General features: G+C 45.0%; 1 protein-coding gene across 4 annotated transcripts in view; it reads left to right on the forward strand.

Moving 5' to 3' along the window:
• Nucleotides 1–24,932, forward strand: part of LOC138491614 (nuclear body protein SP140-like) — a 3,009,150-nt gene that overhangs the window by 2,711,037 nt on the left and 273,181 nt on the right. For 3 of the 4 annotated variants that reach the window (XM_069618235.1, XM_069618232.1, XM_069618233.1), the window contains 3 exons: nucleotides 12,737–12,852; nucleotides 20,905–21,001; nucleotides 21,516–21,686. In XM_069618235.1, the coding sequence (XP_069474336.1) occupies nucleotides 12,737–12,852; nucleotides 20,905–21,001; nucleotides 21,516–21,686 (384 nt within the window). The remainder of the gene's footprint in view (nucleotides 1–12,736; nucleotides 12,853–20,904; nucleotides 21,002–21,515; nucleotides 21,687–24,932) is intronic. The other variant, XM_069618234.1, reaches the window with a different exon arrangement.

Genomic DNA, 24,932 nt, shown 5'->3' on the forward strand with positions numbered 1-24,932 from the left:
CTGCCCACCTCACTTCTTTATCAGTCTGAAAACATCCCACAGGACCTCATGCACTAGCGCCTTCCTCCTCACGTAAGGTTTCCCTGTCTTTGTCTGACATATCGTGCCCCCAACTTGTATGGCTGTCTTCCTTCTCATCTATGTTTAAGGTCAGCCTGTCCAAAGACAGGGCTCTATGCTCGAGACTAAACAGGCCTCCCTCCATGCCTCATGACTGGGCAATTTCAGATCGATCATCTTTCCCTTTATTTCTCATTTCACTTTTTGTCCTCCTCTCCTGATAAGCCTTCTCAATTCTGTCTCTGATACTTCCTATCTCAAAATTCTCTTCTAGGTTTGCCCTAGAGGGTCCTGGCATCGCGTCTTGCGATGGGAGAAACTCTTCTATGTCCTCCCATAATAGTACTGGACTAGGTTCCATTAGCTCTTTTTCAATGTGATCAATGTCACTTGCCCTCTGTCTTCTGTTTCATTTCATTTCCTCACCAAATGCCCTTTGTCTCTTTGTTTCCTCTCTAACCCTTTCTTCTTCCTGTTTTTTCACTTTTTGTCACTCATTTGCCCTACGCACCTCTTCATCTCTGCATCTTTGCATTCTTTTATTTCTTAATTTCTGTCCTTCCTCTTCTTCACTTTTCTTTTCTAGCATATCTCGCTCTTTGATTGCTCTTTGCCTGTTGTCATATTTTCTCTCCTCTTCTGCTCTATCTTCATTTCTTTTTTTTTTTATAACTCTGTTTATTGAGTTTTACAACATAACAACATAACAAGCAACATGAATCATCGACATTCAATAAATGAGAAAGGCATAGCAGCAGCAAAAACAATATCTGAGGCAAGAGGGGCAACACCAGGCCAGGGGCCAAAGGCAGTTGCATGTCAAGGCAGGCAGGTGAAGTTAAGCAAGATGTTGAGCTGTATCGACCGGCGGGGCTTACTACGCATCTAGCCATTTGCCCCATATTTTCTCAAATTTGCGGGGGCAACCCCGCGCATTGTAGATCCGGCGTTCCGAGGCCGCACACCTGTCTAGGTCATTCCTCCATCGGTTCAGGCACAGTGGGTCAGCGGAGCCCCATTTAGCCGCGATAAGTCTCTTACCGGCCCCAAGCGCTATTGAGAGGAACATTTTCCCATGTTTTGTCAGGTCTACTTCTCCCCAGATGCCCAGGAGTACCATTTTGGGGTCCCTAGGGATTGGTGTTCCCATGGCAGCCGAGAATCCTACTAATACAGTCCCCCCAGAAGAGCTGTAACACTGGGCATTCCCATATCATATGGTAGAAGGTGGCGGGCTCGATTTGGCATCTGATACATGTCCCATCATCTAGTCCCCCCCACCTGGCCATCGCAGCTCGTGAGTGATACGAGCGGTGGAGTATTCTCAATTGTATTAGTCTAAGTTTGTTATCTATCCCAATTTCCCTGGGGGACATCAATGCATCTACCCAATCTTCCGGCTCCAGTTGACCCACATCCCTTTCCCATTTCGCCCTGAGCTCATCAAGTTGCGTAGTCCCGAAAGAATTGAGAGCCTGATAGAGAGTGGAGGTGACCTTTGAAGGAATGCCTTGGGGGAGGATGTTGGTCTCAATGGGAGAGCACGGGGGTATGTCCGTCATGTCTGGGAATTGGGCGTGGATGGCGTGGGCCAACTGTGCGTGTCGGAACCGGTCCATGGGCGTCAGACCAAACTGTACTTGCATAGTCTCGAAGTCTAGGAGGCGCCCCCCCTGTATTACATGTGCCAGTGTATGTATCCCTTTTGCGTGCCAGTGAGCGAAAGCGCCCATTTTCACTACTTCTGGGAGGAGTGCGTTGTGCCATATAGGTTGGGACAGTGTTGGGATTCCCTTCCAGCCGACCAGTTTGTGTGCCTCTCGCCAAGCTCGGCGGACGTGGTGAATCGTCTTGGGAAGCCTCGGGAGTTGGTCGTGGGTGGCATACAATGTCTGGAGTGGGGATAGCGGGGTTATAGTCTCCAGCTCGATACGGATGTGCGGTAATGTGGGGTCTGCATGCAGCCAATCGTTTACCACACCGATTTGTGTTGCAAGGTAGTATGTACGTATGCAGGGCAAGCCGATCCCTCCCTCCCAGACCGATCTTTGGAGAATATCAAGGGCGATTCTGGATTGCTTCCCTCCCCATAATAGTGTGCGGAGATTCCTATCGATAAGTGCAAAGGTTTCCTTGGAGATGGAGAATGGGGCGTTCTGGAGGACGTGGAGGAGTCTGGGGAGGGTCATCATCTTAAATAGTGCGGCTCTGCCCAACAGCGATAGGGGGAGTGATTGCCAGTGGGAAGTGTCTCTGTTGAACCGTTCAAGCACAGGGTGTAGGTTCAGTTGGGGGAACCTTTCAAGTGTCGGATCGAGTCGTATGCCTAAGTATGTAAATTCCCTGATAGAGATGTGGTATGGGCAGGGCTCAGGGATCGCGGAATGACCACCCTGGACTGGGAAATAAATAGTTTTGGTTTCATTCACTTTCAGACCCGCAAAGATCTGATATTCCCTAAGGATATGGGAAACAATAGGGCATGAGATGCAAGGGTTACTAAGGTAGACGAGGAGATCGTCCGCGTATAACGAAAGGCGGTCTTCACCCCCCCCCGGCCAGGCGAACCCAGTCCAGTTGGTGTTAGCTCTGAGCTCAATAGCAAGTGGTTCGATCGCCAGGAGAAAGAGAAGCGGAGAGAGCGGGCACCCCTGTCTCGTACCCCTAACCAGTGGGAATGATTTGGAGGATCTACCATTTACCCTTACCGTGGCCTCTGGGAATGCATATAGCAGCCTGACCCAGGATATGAAAGCGTGTCCCAGGTTCATCCGGTCCATGATCGCCCACAGAGCATCCCACCCCACCGAGTCAAATGCCTTTTCAAAGTCCACCGCCAGGAGGGCTAGTGGGGCCGGTATCTCTTTGGCTCTGCACAGCGCCAGTTGGACCCTGCGTAGGTTCATACGAGTGGACTTGTTGGGCATAAATCCACACTGGTCCGGATGAATAAGGGTCCCTATTACTTTCAGGAGTCTGTTGGCGAGTGCTCTGGCGAGGACCTTGGCTTCCCCATTAATTAATGAGATGGGGCGATAGGAGGCACACTCCTCCGGAGGTTTCCCAGGTTTATGTATAACTATGATGCATGCCTTCCTGAGGTCCGGGGGGAGCGCCCCGAGTTCTTTGCTACGTAGGAACATGCGGTGCATATGGGTCGACAGCCCACCTCCGAGGTATTTCCATGTTTCTGTGGGGAAGCCGTTGGGGCCCGGGGTTTTCCCGGGTTGGAGCTGTGTTAGCGCCTCTTGCACCTCGGCCTCTGTGAGTTCCGCATTCAGGAGTTCCGACTGGCGTCGCGAGAGTTTCGGGATCTCGATCCGGTCGAGGTAATGGGAGGGTGCAGCCGGCGAGTTCTCGGCGGGTGGGGTATAGAGCTTCTCATAGTAGGCGGCAAATGCTTCGACAATGTCAGGGTCGTCCGTGAGTAGTGTGCCATCCAGTGACTTGATGGCGCGTACATGTCCCCTGATTTGTTGCCGCCTCTCCAGCCAGGCCAGTGTTTTATTTGCTTTGTCGCCACGTTCATAGATTTGACTCCGGACGAGCTGGTGGGCAGTTCGTGCTGTGTCCAGGGCCAGGTTACTGAGGGCATCTTGTGCCGTGGACAGGGCATCCTTTGTCTCTCGGTCGTTGCGCTCCAGGGTCTGTTTTTCACACTCCAGGACATATGCCTCTGCCTCTCTGATCTTCTGGATTTGTCTTTTTTGGTGGGCCGAAACCGCCGAGATAGCTTCTCCCCGAAGGACTGTCTTATACGCCTCCCAGATCGCGATCGGGCAATCTACTGAGCCCACATTGAGGTCAAAAAACTCTGTTGTCTTTTTTTCCAGTTCCTCCGCTATCTCGGGGAGTCGCAGATGGTATGTGTTCAGACGCCAGTTGCGATCCGGACCTGGGCGAGCGCTCTTTAGGGTCAAGAGGAGTGGAGAGTGGTCCGAAACTCCCCTTGCGAGAAACTCAGCCTCCAGGAGTCGGTGGTTTATGCTACTAGGAATGAAGGCATAATCGATCCTGGAGAACGATTTGTGCGCGCCAGAGAAGAATGAGAAACCGGCCTCGTCGCCATGAAGTGAACGCCAAGTGTCCATCATTCCCAGGGTCTCGGCAAACAAGGCGAGTGGCGTGGAGGCGGGGCGGCCTCCGGGTCTCCTATGAGATCTATCAAGATCGGTGTCCATGACCTCGTTAAAGTCCCCTCCTATCACCCACAGATCGGCCTCTTCCTCCAGGAGGACATGTCGCAGTTCAGACAGTAGTTCCTTCGTGAGCGTGGGAGGGGCATAGATCGCTGCGATGCCCCATTTTTCGCCCCAGACATTGGCAAGTAGCAACACATAGCGGCCTCGGGGGTCAGCTCTGACCTTCCTAACCTGTAGGGGGACGCGTTTGTGGACGAGGATCATCGTGCCCCTGGCGCCTTTCGTAAATCCGGCCTGGTAGGTGTGTGGGTAGTTGGACCTTTTGAAAAAATTGGAGTTCGTACCGATCAGGTGTGTTTCGTTTAAAAGAGCTATGTCCGGCGAGTAGCGATTAAGATATTGGAGCACCAGCCTTCTCTATCTCCATTTCTTAACTGTTCTTCCTGATAGATCTGTTCCTGTCTTTCTATACTCTTTCTTTTACACTCATCTTCTTTCAATCGTTTCTTCCGTTCCCTGTCTTTTTTATCTTGCTCATCTTGAGCTTCCCCTTGCCATACCTCCTCAATTCTCTTGCCATCAAGAGCAATATCTGATCACCCATCCATTCGTTCTGTATGAGCGCTATCTTGTCAGCTTTATCTTTTTTTCCCTTCCATCTCTTTATTTCTCGTTCTATGTCTAGGGTTACACTTGGTCGTTCACTTTTCTCTTTGTCCTGTAGGACTTTAGGGATCACATCCTTTTCTGGAGTTCTTTCTGGGCTCTAGTCACTGTTATATGAAGGCAGCTCATGTATTAGATTACTGTATCCTGTCACTGCTTTAAGCTCTCTTAATGGATACAATCCTTCATCTTTTGTACTATCGCCATTTTCTTCAGGCGCGGTAGGGGGAGCAGAAGGCTCAACACCCCCCTCTTTTCACTGGTTAAGCATTCAGTCTTCAGGAGGCAGCTCTTCCTGTTCCTCCTGGTATATCTTCCAAAGCTCTAGGCTAGTTAATCTTTTCTCTAACTTCTTTCTTGTGTACGCAGAGTGCAAGTATGTGGTCATATCTTGCAAAACCGCTTTTGACAGTGATCCCCCTTGTGGCCATGGCATAATCATTTGATCTGCTGTGCCCTTAACCCATTCTGCACTATATTGCTTAAGCTTGGGTGTGTGTTTTGGCAGCTGTTTGCACAGGTGCATGAGCGGAGTAACATCCTCCATTATGGCAGGCCACAATCGACTGTCAATATTTACCATTATTTTACGAAAAAAGCACTTTTCAGAAAAACAATATAATATGCGTGTGCACCAATCGTCGCCACTCCAAATCTCTATGTCTCACTTTACTTCAATCTACCTATTCAATCAATACCATTAATTACTAAATAAATTAATTATTTACTCTCAACCTCTTAACACAATCTATCATTTGTTGCTCTTCGACATCTCATCATTTCCTGAATACATAAAATACATACAATACATATACAGACAAACAGGCCGGCCCCAATGTATATCTCTTCTCAGCGCTCCTCGCTGCTCTTCTTGCCCCTAAAAATTCCCTGATAGGGGTGTGAGTTATTCCCTTTAGCAAAACTTGTTCGATTGTCGCCTATGTATCCACTTAGATTTTAAAATAACTACTTCTAAACATTCCCTGAATGTAGGTCTATACGCTTAATCTATGACGCTCCTCATCATATATATACCTCTATGTGATGCTCTTCGTCATTAACTAAATACCCCACCAACCCTCTGTTACTTTCTTACCGTTATCACTTTCCCCACTCAATGCTCATTCATTGTTTGTCAACTTCTCAATCTACTCACCATTCGCTTTTCAGCTCCTGACCCTCGGGATCGTCTCCTCCTCAACCGGCCACCGTCGCTTTCGGTCCGCTCAGCTCCCTGTAGAAACCAGGAGGGGATTTCTTGAAAGAGGGACCCATGCCACCTATCTCGTTATGTCTTGAAAGAACTTTTTTGGCCGCTTTCCACAGGAAGCCTCGTGGTCCTCCAGCTAAATGGCGGAGGACATCAGATATTCCGAGACCCTTAAAAGCCTACTGGGTCGACAGATCTTTAACCAAGCATCCTCTGCTTCCACATGAACCCCGAGATCTGGGAGTCCTTTAAGACGAGGTAGCAATAGTTAGGGATGGATGGGTATGCAGAACTTACTCATACATCAATAATCAAACTGACTCAGGAAGTTGCCAAAACTTAGTGCTGTTTTATTTGCTATTATCTAAAACAGGGAGTACAACGGACATCAACAGACGTTGCACAAGCAATCTCAACAAATTTCATAAAAAACCTTTCTTTTATAGTAGAAATTCATCATCATTGATGTCACACTATGTGGCTAATAATTCATACATAAATGTATTTTCATCATTAAAACAAAGGGGTATGTCAATCAATGAACAAAAAATCTATTTTTCAAGAAACAAATTAATTGATCAGACGGCTATTTTTAGACGTCTTTTAAGAGATAAGTGTCGACATGTTTCGGCCATGTAACGAATTGGACATCCTCTCTAATGTCCATTCAAAAATGGGTTGTTTTAATGATGAAAATACATTTATGTATGAATATATTGTTTTAAAAATAATGTACTATATTATTTTTAAAAAATTATATTTTTGTGCTAAAAACCATTTCATATGGTTTTCTGTTCTTCTAGCAGATCCTGGTCAATGGGATATCACTGTACTATATTGTGTATATGTTAATGTATGTGTCACAAACATTACCATCTCGCACCTCCCAGGTGCATGTAGAGAGGGGTAATCAATTCTCAGTGCTTGTGCACCCTCTTTTTCTCATGTTACTGGAGACCGCGTTTTCAAGCTCTTCGTTGCATATAATACTATTAAATGATGAACTCTTGACTCCTTCAGTTTTTTTCATCCCACCTCAAAAAGAAGTTTTTTTCTTTCTCACCTTCATGTAGCTTCTTTGACAGACAACCAGGCTCACGGTGGCCTCGACTCTTGGTGCTGGGCCAGCCAGCCTTTCTTGAACTCTCCTTCGCCATCAGCTATTTTCCAACTGCGCCTCACTAAGCCTTTTTCATTCACAGGGTTTAAGTCTTGCTAAAGTGCATTGTACATCCAGATTCTATATATTCCTATGTATATACATTGGTGCATCGCCGCAATCGATTCACTACATAGCTAGACTCAGGATTACTTCGTCTACTTGCGTTATAGCATCTGTACAAGTGTAAAATGACTTTTGCATTTTTCTTCAGCGTTATTTTGTATGAGCATCTTCATTTCGATCCTGAAATGTTGCTTAACTTCGACACCTCCTCTTGAGAACTTATTGAATGACTATGTTCTTTTGTTGTTTGTGTTTTCTTGGTGCGTCAGTTCTACTTTTCATGATGTCACCAGTCCTCTTTCTCATCCATTTTCACACTTCTTCCGGGACTCTGTCCAGAGACCATCATGTCTTCATGAATGCATATAAGGTTTTCTCAATGGATACCTAGTTTCAAGAATTCTTTGAGGTACAGGCATCCTCACTGGTACTTCATGTGTCGCAATTTCTGGTTCCCAACATATAGGCAACATGGGGGCAGAGCTTCTGGTAGGGGTATTTGGCTCGTCCTCTACACCATCATCCTGCTAGTCCAAGTACCTCATTACTACATGTAGTCCTCCTCTCCTCATTACCACACATCATCATCCTACTCATCCCAGTTCCTCATTACCACATTTCACCATCTTCCTTGTCCCATTCTCTCAGTACAGCTCACAATCATCCTCCTCATCCTGGTCCCTCATTACCATACACCATCCTCCTCATAGTCCCAGTCCCTCATTACTGCACATTATCATCCTCTCATTATGATATCATATAAGTCATTTATAACGTGCCTGTACATAAGTGTTTCTAGATGCGACAAGACAAGGAAGGGAAGACAGAAAGAGAACAAAACAATGATCTTACTAGGCCTTGTGCCATTCAGATCGTGCACGTGCGGCTGGATGGAGGGGGAGAAGTGCCAAGGGAGGTGAGGTGGGAGGGGAGAGTGCAAAGGAACGCCTAGGTGCTGTCAGTGAGGTGGCTCATAAGAGCAGGGAGTCAGGGGTCTGTAGCATTACAGATACAGTCCTTAAGTGGTTGGGAGGCCCAGAGGCAGTGCAAGTGCAGCTGGTCATGCAGGAGCCTGGTCCCGTAAGTTCAGTGGATGGCCAGGTAACCAGAGAGAGAGAAAGCGGAAGCGAAAAGGAAGGTATTGAGTTGCTTCCAGAACCTTAGGTGGTCCTGCTCAAGTGTGAGAGAGGCAGGGAGGCTGGTCCAGAGGGAGGCTCCAGACAAGGAAAAAGATCTACCCCCACTCTTTGCCTGGCGAAGCATATGATCCTCAGGAAGTTGGAGGTGGATGAGCGGAGGTCTCGAGAAGGAAGATGCTTAGGAAGAGAAAGTTGGATGTAGTGTGGTCCCCGGACCCAGAAAGCTTTGTGGCAGAGGGTCTTGAACTAAGTTGATCCTTGCAGCCACAGGGAGCCAGTGGAGAGATTTCAGGGCTGGAGAGATAATATCCCTGGGCTCGAGGCCAAGGACAAGCCATGCAGTCCTGTTCTGGATTAGTTGTAAAGGGCGAAGATTAGAGGCAGGCAGATTTAGAAAGAGGCTGTTGTAGTAGTCCAGCCTAGAGAGGACCAGGGCTCTGGAGACAGTGAGCTTCAGCGGGAAAGTGAGAAAAGTAAGAATACATCTGAGGAGATGCTGCTGATAGTGTGACTTCTTAGAAACGTCAGAGATGTGAGGAGAGCAGGAGAGGGGGGAGTTGAAGATGACCCCAAGGTTCTTAGCCTCACAGGAAGGAACAGGTAGAGGGCTCAGGGTGGGAGTCCAGAGTGAGAGAGGGAAGGCAGGACCAGGTGTCCCAATAAAGAGGATCTTTGTCTTAATGGCATTAAGGAAGAGATCATTGGAGGCACACGATTCCTGAATTAGGGACAGCCAGTTTGGAATGAGAGAAGGAGCAGAAGAGGCAGAGGGGAGCCTGAAGGAGAGCTGAGTGTCATCCGCATAACACTGAAAGTTAGAAAAGAAAGTAGAGATGCGGTGGGCCACAGGTGCCAGGCAGTGGTTCAAGAGCCAGGGAGAGAGGTTAGACCCCTCGGGAACACCACATATAGAGAGAGAGATAGTACAGAGGAAAGACCCAAGTTGGACCTGTGAGGCTCGATCTGAGAGAAAGGAGGTCAACCACGCTAGGGCCTGACCCGAGATATCCAGGTTGTCACTGAGACGATTGAGCAGGATGGCGTGGTTGACTGCGTCAAAAGCAGAGGATAGATCAAGGAGAATAATGAGAACAGAAGGAAGGTTAGAGTCTAGATTAAAGAGCAAGTCTTCACAGTCCTTCATTCCCATTAATCAACTTTAGTTTGTTTTGTTTGTTTGTTTGTTTTATTCACTTATAATGCGCACTAAACCCGAGGGTAGCTGGGCCAGCAGTACAGGATACGCGAGGCTTAAGTACAGTTATGAGATACATACAGAATAAAGTATAGGCAGTTCATACAGTATAAGCAGGCAATTATATATAAGTGGAAGCAGGCTGCATAATATGTACAGGATATATACAAATACAAGGCAGACAGCAAGGGCATGCACAGAAGGGATAAATGCAGTAACCTGTCCGGGGGAGAGGAGTGAGGATGTGCGCAAGGGTGAAAGGCAAAACAGTTATGGGAAGACTAGGGATAAGGTAGTATAGAACTGGTTAGAGGTGCACAGTTTGTAACTGGTTGATGTAGTTGGATCTAAATGTAAGGAATGGCTGCTCCTCACGCAAAGGGTGGGGCAGTGCGTTCCATAATTGGGCTGCTAGTACCTGGAAGCTACCTCCCCCAGCCTTGGCTAGCCTGAATCTAGGTATGATGAGGCTGTTTGTGGTGCAGGTTCGTGCTGGGAGGGTGGAGCTTCTCTTTGGAATTTGTCTATGAGGTAACTTGGGGCGGTGTTGCTCAAAGCTTTATGGGCCAATGATACCACTTTTAAGTGGATTTTGTTTTGGGTGGACAGCCAGTTGTGATGGTGTCTGATCCTGGATATGTGCGATCTTTTGGACACACCGAGAGCTGCTCGCAGGGCGTTATTTTGTGGGATTTGAATTCTCTGGATGATGGATTTATTAGCACCAATGTAGAGGGAGTTACAGTAATTGAGCCTAGATAATATCAAGGCTCTGGCTAAGATAATGCAGTTGTTATCTGACAGGAAGTGTTTGCCAGCTCTAATGAGCTTACATGTGTAGGCTGTAGCAGATGCCATAGATTTCACCTGTTTGTCGAAGGAGAGGGTGGAGTCCAGGTAGAATCCAAGTGTCTTTACTTCCTTGGACCCTGATAATATTACCGTCAATCTCAAATGAGCTGTAGGCTTGGCTCAGTTTTTGTGAGTTTAGTGTGGGTTCCTAGGATGATGAGCTCTGTTTTGTCATCATTCAGGCATGGACCGTGGGTTGCCATCCATGCCTGAATGATGATGTACACCCTATTCACCAAGGCCAAATCCTTGCCGTAATACCCAGAAAGTGGGAGGATAATCTGGGTATCATCTGCATAGTTAGTGTAGGTGATACCAAGAAGGTCCAGATTATCAAAGAGGGGCTTGGTAAATATGTTGTATAGTGTGGGAGAGATGGGGGAGCCCTGAGGAACTCCACACAGGATGGGAATCGGGTCGGCTGCTGCCGCAGGGGAGAACACCCTCATAGTCCTGTCGTTGAGGAAGGGCTTGATCCAGGTAATGGCTTCTTTGGAAAAGTGTGCCGTTGAGTCTAGGTGACTGCAGAGGACCCCATGGTCAACAAGTTCGAAAGCAGCCGAGAGATCCAGCAGCAGAAGCAGAGCCATTTTCCCTTTGTCTCGTAATTCATCTATTTGCGCTTTCAGGTCAAGGGCAGTCTCTGTACCGTTAGCATTCACCCTCGTCCATATATCCCAGTCCCTCATTACTGCACACTATCCTCCTCCTCGTCCAATCCTCTCATTATCCTGAAACATCATCCTCGTCTTCTTAGTCCCTTGTTACCATGGATTGTTATGTTCATCTTCTGAGTCCCTCATTACCTTGCATCATCATTCTCCTCATTATTGCTCAGATTCTTCCTATTTTGACAAATATGCATGAAAGGGTGGGGCAGTGCTACTCACTCATGCAAATGTGCATCAAAGATAAAATGTACACTAGAAAAATATTCCAATATGTAAGGAAGTCATATTCACTCAAAAATGTACGTGTTCATATGAACTACAATTTATAAAACAATACATTATACCAATACATTTTTGGTCATGAATCTATGGTGAAACTAAGAAAAATTATAGAAATTAAGAGAAATATTCAAAAACGTGCACATTTTTCACAAAGTAAACTTTACACACATTGGAAATAACACAATTAGGATTACTATAAACAATCATTGTACATGAAATATTCTTAAAACTAAACAGAGTCGGCCTCACTACGAATGTAACCTTAACTCACAACAGACCATATTCAGTGATGTTACCGAAAAGAAAATACGGAATGAACTTTTACCGAAAGAAATACAGAAAAATAAATGTATATGGGGTGGGGTAAAGGGTTAAAAGGGGTTTGGGTGGGGTTAGAAATGTGGGGAAACAAGGGGTTTGGGGGGATAAAAAGAAATTATATATTTTTTTTTTCAGTAAAAGTTGTTTCGGTAAAATAAACTTCGGTAACATCACATGCATCACATGCAACCACAATAGACCACTTCTTCCCAACAGTCACTTTAACTATGGAAGACTCCTGATGCTGACTACCTTGTATTTAAAGTGAGTGTAGTGAAGTAATGCTGTTGTGGGAGCAACATATCTGACTTTTGTTTGGGTTGAGCATCAGACATTACAAGTGGCAGATGTCAGTCAGCGATAACAGCCTGAAAGCGATAGTGAAAGAGAAAAAAACAAGTTATTGTAATAACAACCCAAAGGAAGATATTTTATCTGTAAGGGCCACTTACATCATTTGGACTGTTGACTCAATACCTGTTGTGCTGATGTTAGGATGTCTGATTTACCTCTGGATAGGTGTGTTTTTCATTTGTGTGGGAATGATTGGAGGGTTTAGATTTGTGGCATAAGGCTGGTCAAGGATGCACATTTCATACCATTGTTGGCTATGCTGCGTTGAGGTGTTTCCTTGGTTGCAGTGTATTTCAGGAGTGGTTGTGGTGAAATTGTTCATTAGCCTGTTGCCTATTAAATCGGTGCATCCTTGGTGTTGGAGTGGAGACTGTTCCTGGGCTTTGTTTTGTAAGAAAAACATGCTAATAAAAGTTCCTATGTTTACTGCTATTTACTTAACTGACAATTGCCCAGGTACCCTGTGAAGTCCCTTGATATCGCACATTCTGGTTACCTTTTCTGGAGGTGCAGATATTAGGCAGGGAGTAGAAGTTGTGGATCAAAAGAGCGATATCCTGGTTACATGCCATAATTAGTAAATGTGACCTCTCAAGTTATTTCTTCTCTTTGTGGCCAGAAGAATGATGATGAATGTGCCATCTGCCGGGATGGTGGGGAGCTTCTCTGCTGTGATGGCTGTCCCAAGTCCTTCCATTTGTCCTGCTTAGTACCACCTCTCACACAGATACCCAGGTAAGAACGGGAGGATTTATAAATGCCAACATAATGCTCTGAGAGGTACCACAACTGTCTATGCTGTCTGTTTTTCACTCTTTGTGGATCACGCAATGTTTTAACACATTTATAAACCATGAGAAAAAGCAGAGCATTTGTGAGGCATTTGCAATTCAAATAATTATCACTCGACACAGCATGTAGTGGACAAAGATCAATTCTCTTTAATCACCAAAGGTCTCAGAATCATTGAAAGATGTACGAGCAAGGATAGGACAGCGAGATACATCTGCTGGGCCACAAAGACCATTTGTATGTGTTTTGTTTTTCTAATACCTGTATTTAACGCTCAACGTTACGTCTTGAGTTGAGAACCGGTTTCAACGCCGTTTCTCAACTTGAGAAAAAATGCTATTAGTATCCCGGTACGACATGCCGGGGTACTAATAATAGAACCCTTGGAGGGGGGCATTACCGGTTGGGTAATACCCCATAGCTACATAAAAGGCTGTCACCCTGGGGGCATTACCCCACCAGTATTGTGCCCCTCATCAGGTTCTATTGCTTAATTATGACCCATTCTCTGTTTGTGCAGTCGTGGTTTGTGAGAGATATCTCCTAAAATCGACTGAAATATCTTTGGGTTAGAAGGTGTTAGGCAGAATTGCATGCAGTACCCTCTGGGACCACCACATACAATTCGGACTACAGGTGTAAGCAAAACCAACCTTTGGTATAAGTCTGTACTACACAGTTGGTGGTAGCGAGCTAAGCAGCCAGGCTTATCTCAAGAGGGAATGTCAGCATTAAAAGAGGTTACACAGAGGTCTTTCAATCACAGTGGTTCAAGCAGACACTTATACTGAAGGTTTCTTGGTAAAACACTTATTAATTTATTACACAATCATTTAGAAAACATTCACTAGAAGGAGGCAACTTAATATTATACACAATCACACTTCAATACCAAACCAATAAGTTTCTGAGTAAATTAGGCTCCCCTGAAATAGGAGCAAAATGGTATTTCAGTTACTTTCAAATGGGACTAAAAGGCACAAGTTAGCAGAATAGATCATAAATACTTTCTTAGGCAGTGCAAATAGTTTAGTTCACTTAGAGGACTCGATTCAGTTCAATAGGCCTAGGCCAAAGTCAATGCACTAGTGTCTTGGATAGGAAAGACCAGTTCTTGAAGTAAACGGTAAAGTCTTTGCCAAAGTTCTCAGAAGTAGTTCGCATGAAAAAGAATCATATGTTGGGTCACAAGCTGATTAGGCCAGCAAGTTGGGAAAGTTCCACAAACTTTCACCCCAAGAGGTAAGTTCTCTCAATTGGGTTGGCACAGTACCTTAATATGAAGAACAAGATGCAGCAGAAGACGTTGGTTTCTGGATGTTCCTGCAGATCTCAAACAAACGAAAACAAGACAACTTTGCCTTATTATAACTGGCGCTTCCCAGTTGGCCCCTAGAGAGGGCTGCAAGTTCCCAGAGTATTTATATCCAATGTTCTAATAAAATCAAAGCATCAGTTAAATCCGTGCAGTTTTGCCCAGGAATGTTTTATTCACATTCCTGTTTTTCCTGCAGATCTCACAGTTCCTGAGTCTCAGTCGTGGGGACAAGAGGGAGGACATCGGGGGACTCCTGCACTGCACGGGATCGCCGGAAAACACAAACAAAATGGAGTCACTTCATTTCGAGTAGCTGTAATTCAAGAACACAAGCTGATGTCCCTCTCCATGGTTAATCCTAACCAGATTCGAGAATGGTATCCAGGTGGCTTACGAGTTGATTGGTCCCACCAACTCAAAGGAAGAAGTCGTCTTTGAAGGGGCTTCTCTGTCGAGATGAACTTGGCAATACGGACCTGCAGCAGGGCTTCACTGGGCAAACCAACGGTCCATGAGTTGCAGCAGCCATCCTCTTCCAGCTCGTCTTCGGTTCTTTCGTTACAGTGGTCGACTCTGCTTTCCAGTCCAAGAGACTTGCCTTTTAAACAGTTTTCTCCCTTTCATTCCAACCTAGCTGCCAATCACCCAGCAGGGTGGCTGTCCTTGCCAGACAGTCAGCCAGCCAATCATGCCAGTGTGCATTTGGGTCTCCTAGGAGACTCAGCACAGGGAGTTTTGGGCACCTCCCTCACTTCGTGCCCACCCCTGACACTCAAACGCCAGAGGCGGTCTTCAGTCCTGAAGCCTGCCAAAGGCATAGAAACAAAGGGACCTTACCTGGTTTGGCGCGCAGAGACAAACACTAGAAGGACCTTTCCAAAAATAAAATGGTGAAAAAAGAAGAACGCCACCTGTTTAAACAAATGGGCTTAAGGCGCCATCTTGAAAAACGATCAGGGTGGTTTTGAAGAGTTGGAAGTCTCCCTCTGAGGGGTTCCTATCATGCACAATTTTCAGTCTGCACAACTCGGATTCGTGTGCTGCAATCTCCCTCCATATGGTCTTGGGCACCCATAGCTCTGCTGCCATAGCCACACCTCTAATGTACTCCTTGAAGGCAGCCAAAGGACTCTCACCCACCAGACAGAGCCTGGGTTCAAGTCAAAATACTGATGCACGTCCTGAAGCGCCATGGGTTTAAAACGCCTGGTGGCCCGGAATCTCCCTTTGTCATTTAATATCATATGTGGGGTTACAGGGGTGTGATCAGAGAATGTCTCAGGGAATATCCTTACATCTTGAACGTCATGCATCAGTGCCTTAGATACCAAAAATAGGTCTATTCTTGATGACATATCATGCACCGATTGATAAAACGTATTCTCTCGCACTCCAGGGTGTAATGATCTCCATGTATCGCACAGGTCCGGAGATGCCATATCCTGTAGTATTGCATGCACCGCTCGGGTGTGTGATCTAGTTCCCTGAATCATCCGATCCTCTATGGGGTCTGAAATTGTATTCATGTCCCCACCTTAGATAAGCATTGGTAATGGGTATGTATCACAGATGGCTAAAATATTTGTGTGGAAGTCTAGATCATCGTGCGTTGGACCATATGTATTAATCAACAACCTCTCAAACCCTTGGAGCCTACAATGCAGTATTACAAACCCCCCCCTTACTGGTCTATATGTTTTTAAAAAAATATGTCATCTTAATACTTTTATGCACGAGAATTGCCACCCCCTGAGATTGCGTGGAGTTACTGGTAAAACACCTATTAGTACCAGAAGACTCTGCAAAGGTAGACATACTTTTATGTGATGAATGCATTTCTTGTAGAAACAGCAGTTTTATCTGATGTCCCTGAGTATGCCTGTAGTTTATGTGTTTTCACAGGGTTACTAATCCCTCTTATATTCCAACACATTAAGCAAAGACCTGCATCCATGGGGATAATCAGCAACAGAGTAGAGCTCACCCCAGTCTGAGACGAGAACACCCATATGCAAGAAGTGCCTTATCCATAAAAATGGTACATAGAAGGTCAATCGTATTTTAACCTTAACCCCCTCCAACCCCAGGTACACCCCTCCCACAATCACCACCCTCCCAAACCCCTACTCCCTCATAACTCAATCCAGAATGAAACAAACTACCTCTCAGCATGGGGGGAGCTGTTGGCTAACACCTGCCATCCCTTCAACACTCTGATTAGTCCCAAGGCTCATACAACATAAATCATAGTAACTTACATGGTAATTGGAAGAATTCAGCAATCTAGTATATATGTAAAACCAACATATAGCTTTAGCACATTTAAGTCACTTGCCAGTCTGGGTTGGCACAGTTTGGTGCTTCAGCTGGTATCCTCATACCAATGCCTACCATTGAGGTTGGCATCGGTTTGTTGGCCTCTATGGAATTCACAGCTTCTTCAAGTATTGTAAAGAAGTCGAGTTTACCATAATGATGAAGCCAGAAAGTTTAGCCGGAAAGAGCGTGGCATATTGCACTGCTCTCTCTCTCAGCAGCATCTCTTGACCCCCGAATAATTTCTTGTGCTCCGCTTGCACGAACATAGAAAAGTCTGGAGATATATACATATATATATATATATATATTATATATGCACTCTGTTCCAGCCATACTGCAGGGTACCCTTTTCTCTGGCCAGCCTCTGAATCCAATCTCTGTCCCTGTAGCTGAGCAGCCTCATGATGATAGGGCGTGGGGCCGCTCCTGGCCTGGGTTTAGGGGCCATTGCCCGATGGGCAGGTTCCACTGCGAATTGTATGCAGAGGACCTGATCACCCAATAATACTTTCAGCAGCGATTCCGCAAACTCCTCCATCTGTCCTTTGCTTGCCGACTCTGGGATTCCCACAAGACGTATCACATTTCAATGCTAACTGCTTCACCTGCTTCTCAAGTGCCACCGTTCGAACTTTGAACCCACTCACATCATCTTCCATGGTGCTAATTCTGGACTCTGTTTCAGTTATCCTGGCACTTTCCTTGTCTAATTTTATTGTGCAGCAAGGTGAGGCTGGCTGTGATCTCGTTCCGCTTCCCATTCACTGGCGCTAACCCGGTCTGCATACTGGTGAATAGTTGCCTTGGGTCTGGAGCAGAATCTTGTGGGGGGGCCGCCTCATTGATATCCTTGGGGACAGCTTCCCATCTTGGCTAAGCCCCTTGCTTAGTATAGGCATCCATACTGCCCGGTTTCTTGTTGCCTGTGTCTCCTCTAGTCATATTATCAATGTATATTGCCTGAGGCCCCCATCTCGGTGGGCTGATGGACACTCCACCGTTGAGGGTACGTCCCTAGAGTACTCCATCACAAAGACACAGGTATTGCTGGCCCTCTCCCAGCTAAAACTCACTTGGAAAGCTGCCATCAACTAGTAGCATTATTACATGTACTCGGGCAAGATAGTCACTCATCCACCAAGGTGCTATCCCAGTATGCGGCTGCTTATATAGAATCACAAGCACACCAATATGTAGCGCCGCCTGGGTCCAGAAAACTCATGAGACTCTCAATCCAGACTAAAGGGCCAGCAACACCTGCCCTCATAGACACACTTGAACCTTATAATAGACAGCACAGTGCAGTGCCACAGCTCAACTCAGGCCCCAAACCAACAACGTGCCATGCTCTGGGAGCCACCAGTCAGCCGAGCCCATCGGGCATTGCAGCCAGTCCGTAGGCATGTTACTCCACACTGCTGATGTAGTGTTGAGACAGCTCACCCACCAGCACACGGGGCAGCCGCTCCTCGCCCTTTGAATACAACTTGCTCTCGAGAAGCTTGGTTGCTGCAGCGTTAGTCCATCGTTCTCCAGTCTCAGCCGGACCCCAGCAACACGTCTCTCTCACAGGGGACCAGCACTCCACAGCAGTTTACGGGACAGTCCTCGCCCTCCGCCTCCTCTCACGAAGTCAGACCTGTGTTCTCTGTATAGAGACAGCAGAACCACTCTAATTCCTCACTGCAAGGCGGCCGCAGCAACTCAAACACGGTTCACTCTTTTCACCGGTTTCAAAGAGCAAGGTGGGGGCTTTTTCACAAAATATCTTGTGCTGTATCCTCTGTACCTCTACAAAGTCGGAGCAGCTACACAGGAACTACAACTGCATGAGGTCACCTTGGTCACTGCCCAATAGTACCCGCTGCCCCAGTAGTATGTGTTTTGAACGAATAGAAAATGGTTGAATTGTTTTCGATTATTTTTGCTGAATTTCTATTTCTTTACTTTTTTACAAATGTTTTACCACATAATGCGGGGAGGGGGAGGCCCCACCCACCTCTCTTTACTACCACTCCACCCCCACCTCTCCCCCTCTAATCTTACCTGACCAAATTCACATCTATATTTTGGTAGTAAAAAAACAGAAAAAAATAATTCGACCATTTGGGGGTCGAGCAACCACACAAGACCTCAATAACAAAGCAAATTCAATAGTCACCTTCATCTGACAAGGAAACCACATCCAAAAAAGATGTGGAAACTAGATATGTAATGGGACACTGCGATTAGCCTGATGGTTCAGATTGGCAAAGGTGATCAAAACAACTTTACACCAACTCAAACTCTGAAAAACACCTTGCCTTTCATCCCCAAAGACTCCCACCCACGGTGGACAGCGGGGGTCCTGGTTAATTCATGCATCTATTATTGTAATGCTCTTGTGCAGGAACAATAATTTAGCAAATTCAATGACAAAATGTACAACATTCTGCCATTAAATTTATCTTTGACCAAAAAAACACTAATACTAAAGTGCTTAATGCAGGAGCCTCCACGACTCCCAGTCCAAGCAAGTGTTTAAAGTTTTAAACCACCTGACTGATCTATGACTACATTGAAGGGCCAATCCATGACCACCTCAGAGACAAATTCCAAAGGTAATACCACCCAAGCCCTATGCTCATCCCAGGCCACCCTCTTGACAGTCACCTAGTCAAAACCTAGACACTGAGAGAGTATCCTCTCAGTGCTCGCCACCGGCTCCACAACAGTCTCCATAAGATATCAATGAAGCATGCTCAATCATACAAGTGTGCTCCAAACATGTCCCTAAGTCTTTTCCTTCTGCACTGCTTTGGTGGCTTCTTTGAGTTCTCTGAGCCAGGACCTCCCCTCTTCAGCATGAGCTCCGTAAGGCTCCCTTCTCACACTTGCATCATCTGCCAGGAAATCCGTAACACCTTCCTTCTCTCTCTCTACCTTTCATGCAAGGAGATCTGCAACACTCCTTGCTATCCACAGGTCACTGCTGATGCCAAGGAGCTGTGTACGTTGCAGTGCAAGCTGTATAGATATTACGGACTTCAAGCGCTGCCTTCTCCGCAAGGTGTTCACGCTCAATTCAGAAAAAGCTAAGTGTATGTGCAAATCCAAAGTTATATTCCAACATTCAACATGTCTAAGATAGCCACATGTACAATGTCCATGCCCTACCGTCAACCCCTTGATGCATCTGTTTGGTCAGACGTTATACAAAAACTTGGTTGTGCAAATACTGTCTGCTTCTCAAATGATTATTATTATGTTTCCCACCTGTGGTGAATGGGAGAGAGCTGGATGTAAGTAAGAAACATTGCAGTTGCAGTGACATCGGTATTTTTGTCCTAGTCTTTCTTGTTTGACCAGCACCTGCCCACCTTCATCTCCTTGCCAAGGCTGATGACACTATTGCTACCAAGCTCCGTAACTGGAATAAAGATGGTGCTCGGGGTGCACGCGGAATGACACTTAGTGGACTGTGGAGTGGACTGACAGGGCCCAGTTAACAATTTACCGGGCTTTTGGTGGCAATGTCCAGAACATAGGTCTGCAATCTTTGGCTCCCTAACTGTTTTGGATTATAATTTCCATAAACCATAGCCAGTGTAGTCAATCGTGATGAATCATGGGAGTTGTAGTCCGAAATATCTGGAGGGCTGCTGGTGTTGCAGATACCAGTTCCAGTGAATGCACACTGTAGCACACAGTTACTCCCTCTTAGTAATGGAAGAGAGTCTAGGGGCAGAAGTCCCACAGGTAACTTAATGGTAAAGTTTATCACTGCAACCATGTTACAGCAAATGTGTGGTCCAAGAACAAAGGGTCATGCTGTAAAAACGTTTGCTATGAGAGTGCAAAGTAACATATGGAAGACCATCACTGAAAACATGTCAAATGCACAGAACTGATTCCTCTGTGGCGAGCAGGGGCAAAATCAATAATAGAATTAAAACATATAAAATATTGGTAGTGTAAGATCAATGAAATCGCTGGAGACTAAATGATTGCCTTAGTTTAATAGCAGTCAAGGACATTGGCAAACATGATGGACCTGGTAATCTTTATATGTCATAAATACTTATATTTGTCCCATGTGCCCTTGAATACACAATACTATTGTCTTGCTTCCACCCTGACAGCGCAAATAAGCTTAATATGCAACTGTTTTCTCTAGGGTATCACAGTTACATACCTGACTGCGTACTAAACCTTATTGATTACAGCAGAGTTAACACAGTCAATAAATTACACATCTGCTGCAGTCTGATCACTTACTCTCACTCCCTACTATCTTCTTCTATCGTCTCATTCCAGGATACCATCCTTACGCTGTTTCTCTGTAGAAGTGTCACAATGAGTCTTTCTTCTCTGTTTAGAGGTCCCTGGAGGTGTTTTCCGTGCACAGTTGGTACCATGAAGCAGGATGAAAACCAAGTCGGGGAGAAACCCAATGAGAAGCTGACTGACGCTCAGGTATATTTGTATTACCCAACACCTAGAGCACATGACTGCTATAAGATAGATGCCATTCCTTAATATTGGTAGAAATATTGATAACTCAGTTCAAGAGGTGCATCCCTTTCATGCTTTCATATTAGTACAGGTGCATAGTTAACAGTTTAAGCTTTCATCTCTGGCATAGTGCAAGCCTGAACACTGCAAGTCTGAATCCCTGCTCTCAGTACCAAATGCTTCTGAGGCCAATACACTGAGAATCATTAAATCAGGGAATACTAACAGTGATTCTTAACAGCAGTTAGTTGCTGGAGGAGTTCAGCACTAACCACTATATATAGACTTCCTATTATTATTAGCATTATTTTTGAAAAAGAAACAGCTTCTCACTGCATCCACCCCATCATGGCAGAGACTTAAATGCAGTTTTGAGTTATCTGTCACACTTCATTCTTGATAGAATCCATACTCAACCTCACATATGAAATAGGGAAGGTTTGTCTAATGTGATATAGTTTCAATTACTCCTCAGGGAAGCGTCTATGTCTCAAAGACAGCTGTAGAAAGAGAACAGACTCTCATCATGGAACCACCGTCAGCAACGGAAGCAGCCTTCGTCTTCAAAACTCCACTTCCCCCATCATCCTATGCCTCAACGGTGCCAACAAGACAACTACTGGTGTCAGGAGTGGAGCTGCGGCAGGTCAGTGAATTTATAGTCCTTAGACAACCACCAGGTAGCTTAGATGGAATAGGGAGTTGAGATACTAATGCACAAAAATATTTATTTGACCCTGTAGTTATGCAGTTATGGTTAAGTTGCTAAACCCATAGGAAGAGGAGTTTTTGGGCAGCTTATAACTTTGGCGCCATTCCACAGATCCTCACCAAACCTTGCAAAGAAATTATATGACCGCCTCTGAATGATTTTTGGAAGTTTTGGTGTGGTTTCGTCAAGGGGGGGAAAAAGCTATAGGGGGGTCCCAAAACATTTGAAATCCGGATAGACATATATTGAAAAACAGGTTGCTCACATTTACAGGGTAAACAGCTGGAAGGATTTGCACCAAATTTGCACAAGGAGTAGCAGCCTGCCAATTTGGTTTAAATCTGTCCAGTTGTTTTTTTTTTTTTTAAATGGCCAAAAAGTAGTTAAAAAATATTAGTGATATCTGCGTCTGGTCCACAGACTTATTTACTTATTCGGTGTCCGCGGACACCTCAACTCGTAATGAGGCCCACTGATTGCTTATTAAAAAATGTGACATGCGTCAAACTTTTTGAAACGTACACCATATTGGATCTCCGGACCACAGACTCAGTCCGTGAACAGTGTGACATGAAAAACGTCTGGAAGATACATTTGGGGTTATTTTGTGGATGAAAGAGTGTCTGGTAAGGTTGGTTGAGTGGAGAAAAGTTGAGATGGAGACATTTTATAGGTGAAAATGGGCGTTCACGTGCCGCCAAGTCCCTGGTCAATTTTGCTGTCCGTGGCCGTATTCTGAGCTGCAGTCACGGTTCTGTGTGTAGGTATATTGAAACATATTTTATGAAAGTAGAGAGTGCGTGTAATGTGTCTGTGTTTGGAATAAAACTACAGTTTTTAGTTGTTGCTGAAGTGTGTAAAGTGGTTATACCATGGCTAAAGTGTAAAGTTGTGTATGGTGAGGTAAAACCATGGTTGAAGAGTATAGTTGTGACCATGGCCAATGTGTAGATTTGTGGAGGCATGGTTGTGTAGTTGTGGCAATGGCTATCATGGTGGTGTAATTGTGGCAATGGCTAGTGTCTAGATTGTTGTAGGCATGGCCGTAGACCATGCCCCATTCATCTGAAAATGTCAATGGACACAAGAAAATGTGCATGGATATTAGGAAAAGAATATGAATATTGTAAATTGAATAATGTGGTTAGTTGTAGGTGGAGATAGTTAGATATGGTGAGAAGGGTATCATTTTCGTTTTTCTGTCTGTAAACAAAAGAAAATATAGTTTGTTTTAGAACATCTATCTATATATAAAATTCAAATGTTGTGTGTGGGTTTGTAGGTTTGTGGCACAAAGTGTTTTTCCTTGTACAATTCCACAGTGTTTCAACAGTCTGCACCACATTTTGCATAGTTACCTGTTAGGACCCTACAGACATTACTGGCTACATGACTTTGGGACACCCCACCCCCTTTCCCTGGATTTCAGCAAAAGTCAAAAATGTTTTGTGGGTTTCTGGCTTAGCGAAGCGTTGTTCCATATACAATTCCACACTGTTTCACCAATTTGCACCACATTTTGCATAGGTACCTGTTAGAACCCTCTGTAAATTACTGGCTACACCCCACCCCTTTCCACGATTTCACCAAAAGTCAAAATGTGTTTGTGGCTTTGTTGCTTAGCGTTGTTCCTTATACAATTCCGCACTGTTTCACCAATCTGCACCACATTTTGCATATTCACCTGTTAGGATCCACTAGACATTATTGGCTACAGAACATTTGGGCAATCCACTCCTTACCCTGGATTTCCGCAAAAGTCAAAATTTGTTTGTAGGTTTGTGGCTTGGCGAAACGTTGTTCCTTGTACAATTCCACACCGTTTCACCAATCTGCACCTAATTTTGTATACCTACCTGTTAGGACCCTCCGGACATTACTGGCTACATGACATTTGGGCACCCCACCCCTTTAACCGGATTTCAAGATGTGTTTGTGGCTTTGTGGCCTGCTGACAAAGCCATAAACCATGTTTATTGGGAAGGGAAACAAAACATTTATGAGAGGTGAATGGACCTGAGAGGTGAAGGTGAAGGTAGGTAGCATTCCAGAAATCTCCAAATGTTTGCTGCATCAGGTGAAATTACTTCTCCAGAGGATTTTGCCGAGATGGTGCCTGCCGACGAATTCATAAACCATGTTCACCGGGAAGGGAAAGACATTTTTTTTCTCAACCGGTCCCGACACGAGGGAAAACACTTGAGGTCCCTGTGGGATCTCGAAAACCTGATTTCAATGCCCTAGGATGCACGATTTCTGAGATATTTGCACCACAATGCACTGCAATGAACAGTGACCTACAGGATCATGCATTTTCAAAAATTAATGAGTGTTATCATGTCTGCCTACAAAACCTGTTCGGAGAACGGGTACTTTTGCTAGTACTTTATGAAATACAATTTCTTACAGTTGTACACATATGTTTAATTTTATTTGACCCTCATAAGTATTACCTTATATGTACTATGTGTGCATGTAACATTTGTGCATGGTATACTGTTGTTGTAGTAATATGTAGTAACTATGCAACTACAATCCTGGGTGGATTGAAAAAGCCCATTGCATATCAATACAGTTTCAGAAAATCTAGGAAGTTTGCAGTTGAAAATGTACCATTCTCCTCCTGCTAGCAACATTCTTAATACTTGTATAAACGTTTTACAATCTGGCCATCGAGACTTTTTATTTATATGTATAAAATTGTTGTTTAAATAAGTACATATAAAAATGAAAGCATACTTTATTAGATGTAGATGTTCTTCAATCTGGAAATTGGAATGAGATGAGTAGTTCAATCACAGGAGAACTGCAGTATGAGAGTTCAAATATACATCGGATTTAGTGAAGTGAGTTGAAGGGTTCCATGTGTAGTTTTTGGATGTGATTGGTGGATGGATGTGTGACTGTTGGAAAGTAGCCAATCAAGAAGTGTTACAGAGATGAAGTTAAAAAGAGTAGAAAGATTATCTTGTGCGATGACGTTTGCGGATGCCACGATAGTCCGAGGACCTGCACATGCCATCCAGGTCCTTTGACCAAGCCCTGTGACTGCAGACATTTTTAACATTTGCAGACAATAGTGACAGCAAATGGGGAGAGTCATGTTTTATGGTAATGTAATTTGAGTGTTTGTGATATGGTTGAATTCTATTGTTGTGGCCGTGGCCAAAGTCCAGATTT

This window comes from Ambystoma mexicanum, chromosome 10 (genome assembly GCF_040938575.1).
Source record: "Ambystoma mexicanum isolate Mex_15411 chromosome 10, UKY_AmexF1_1, whole genome shotgun sequence".
NCBI lineage: Eukaryota > Metazoa > Chordata > Amphibia > Caudata > Ambystomatidae > Ambystoma > Ambystoma mexicanum.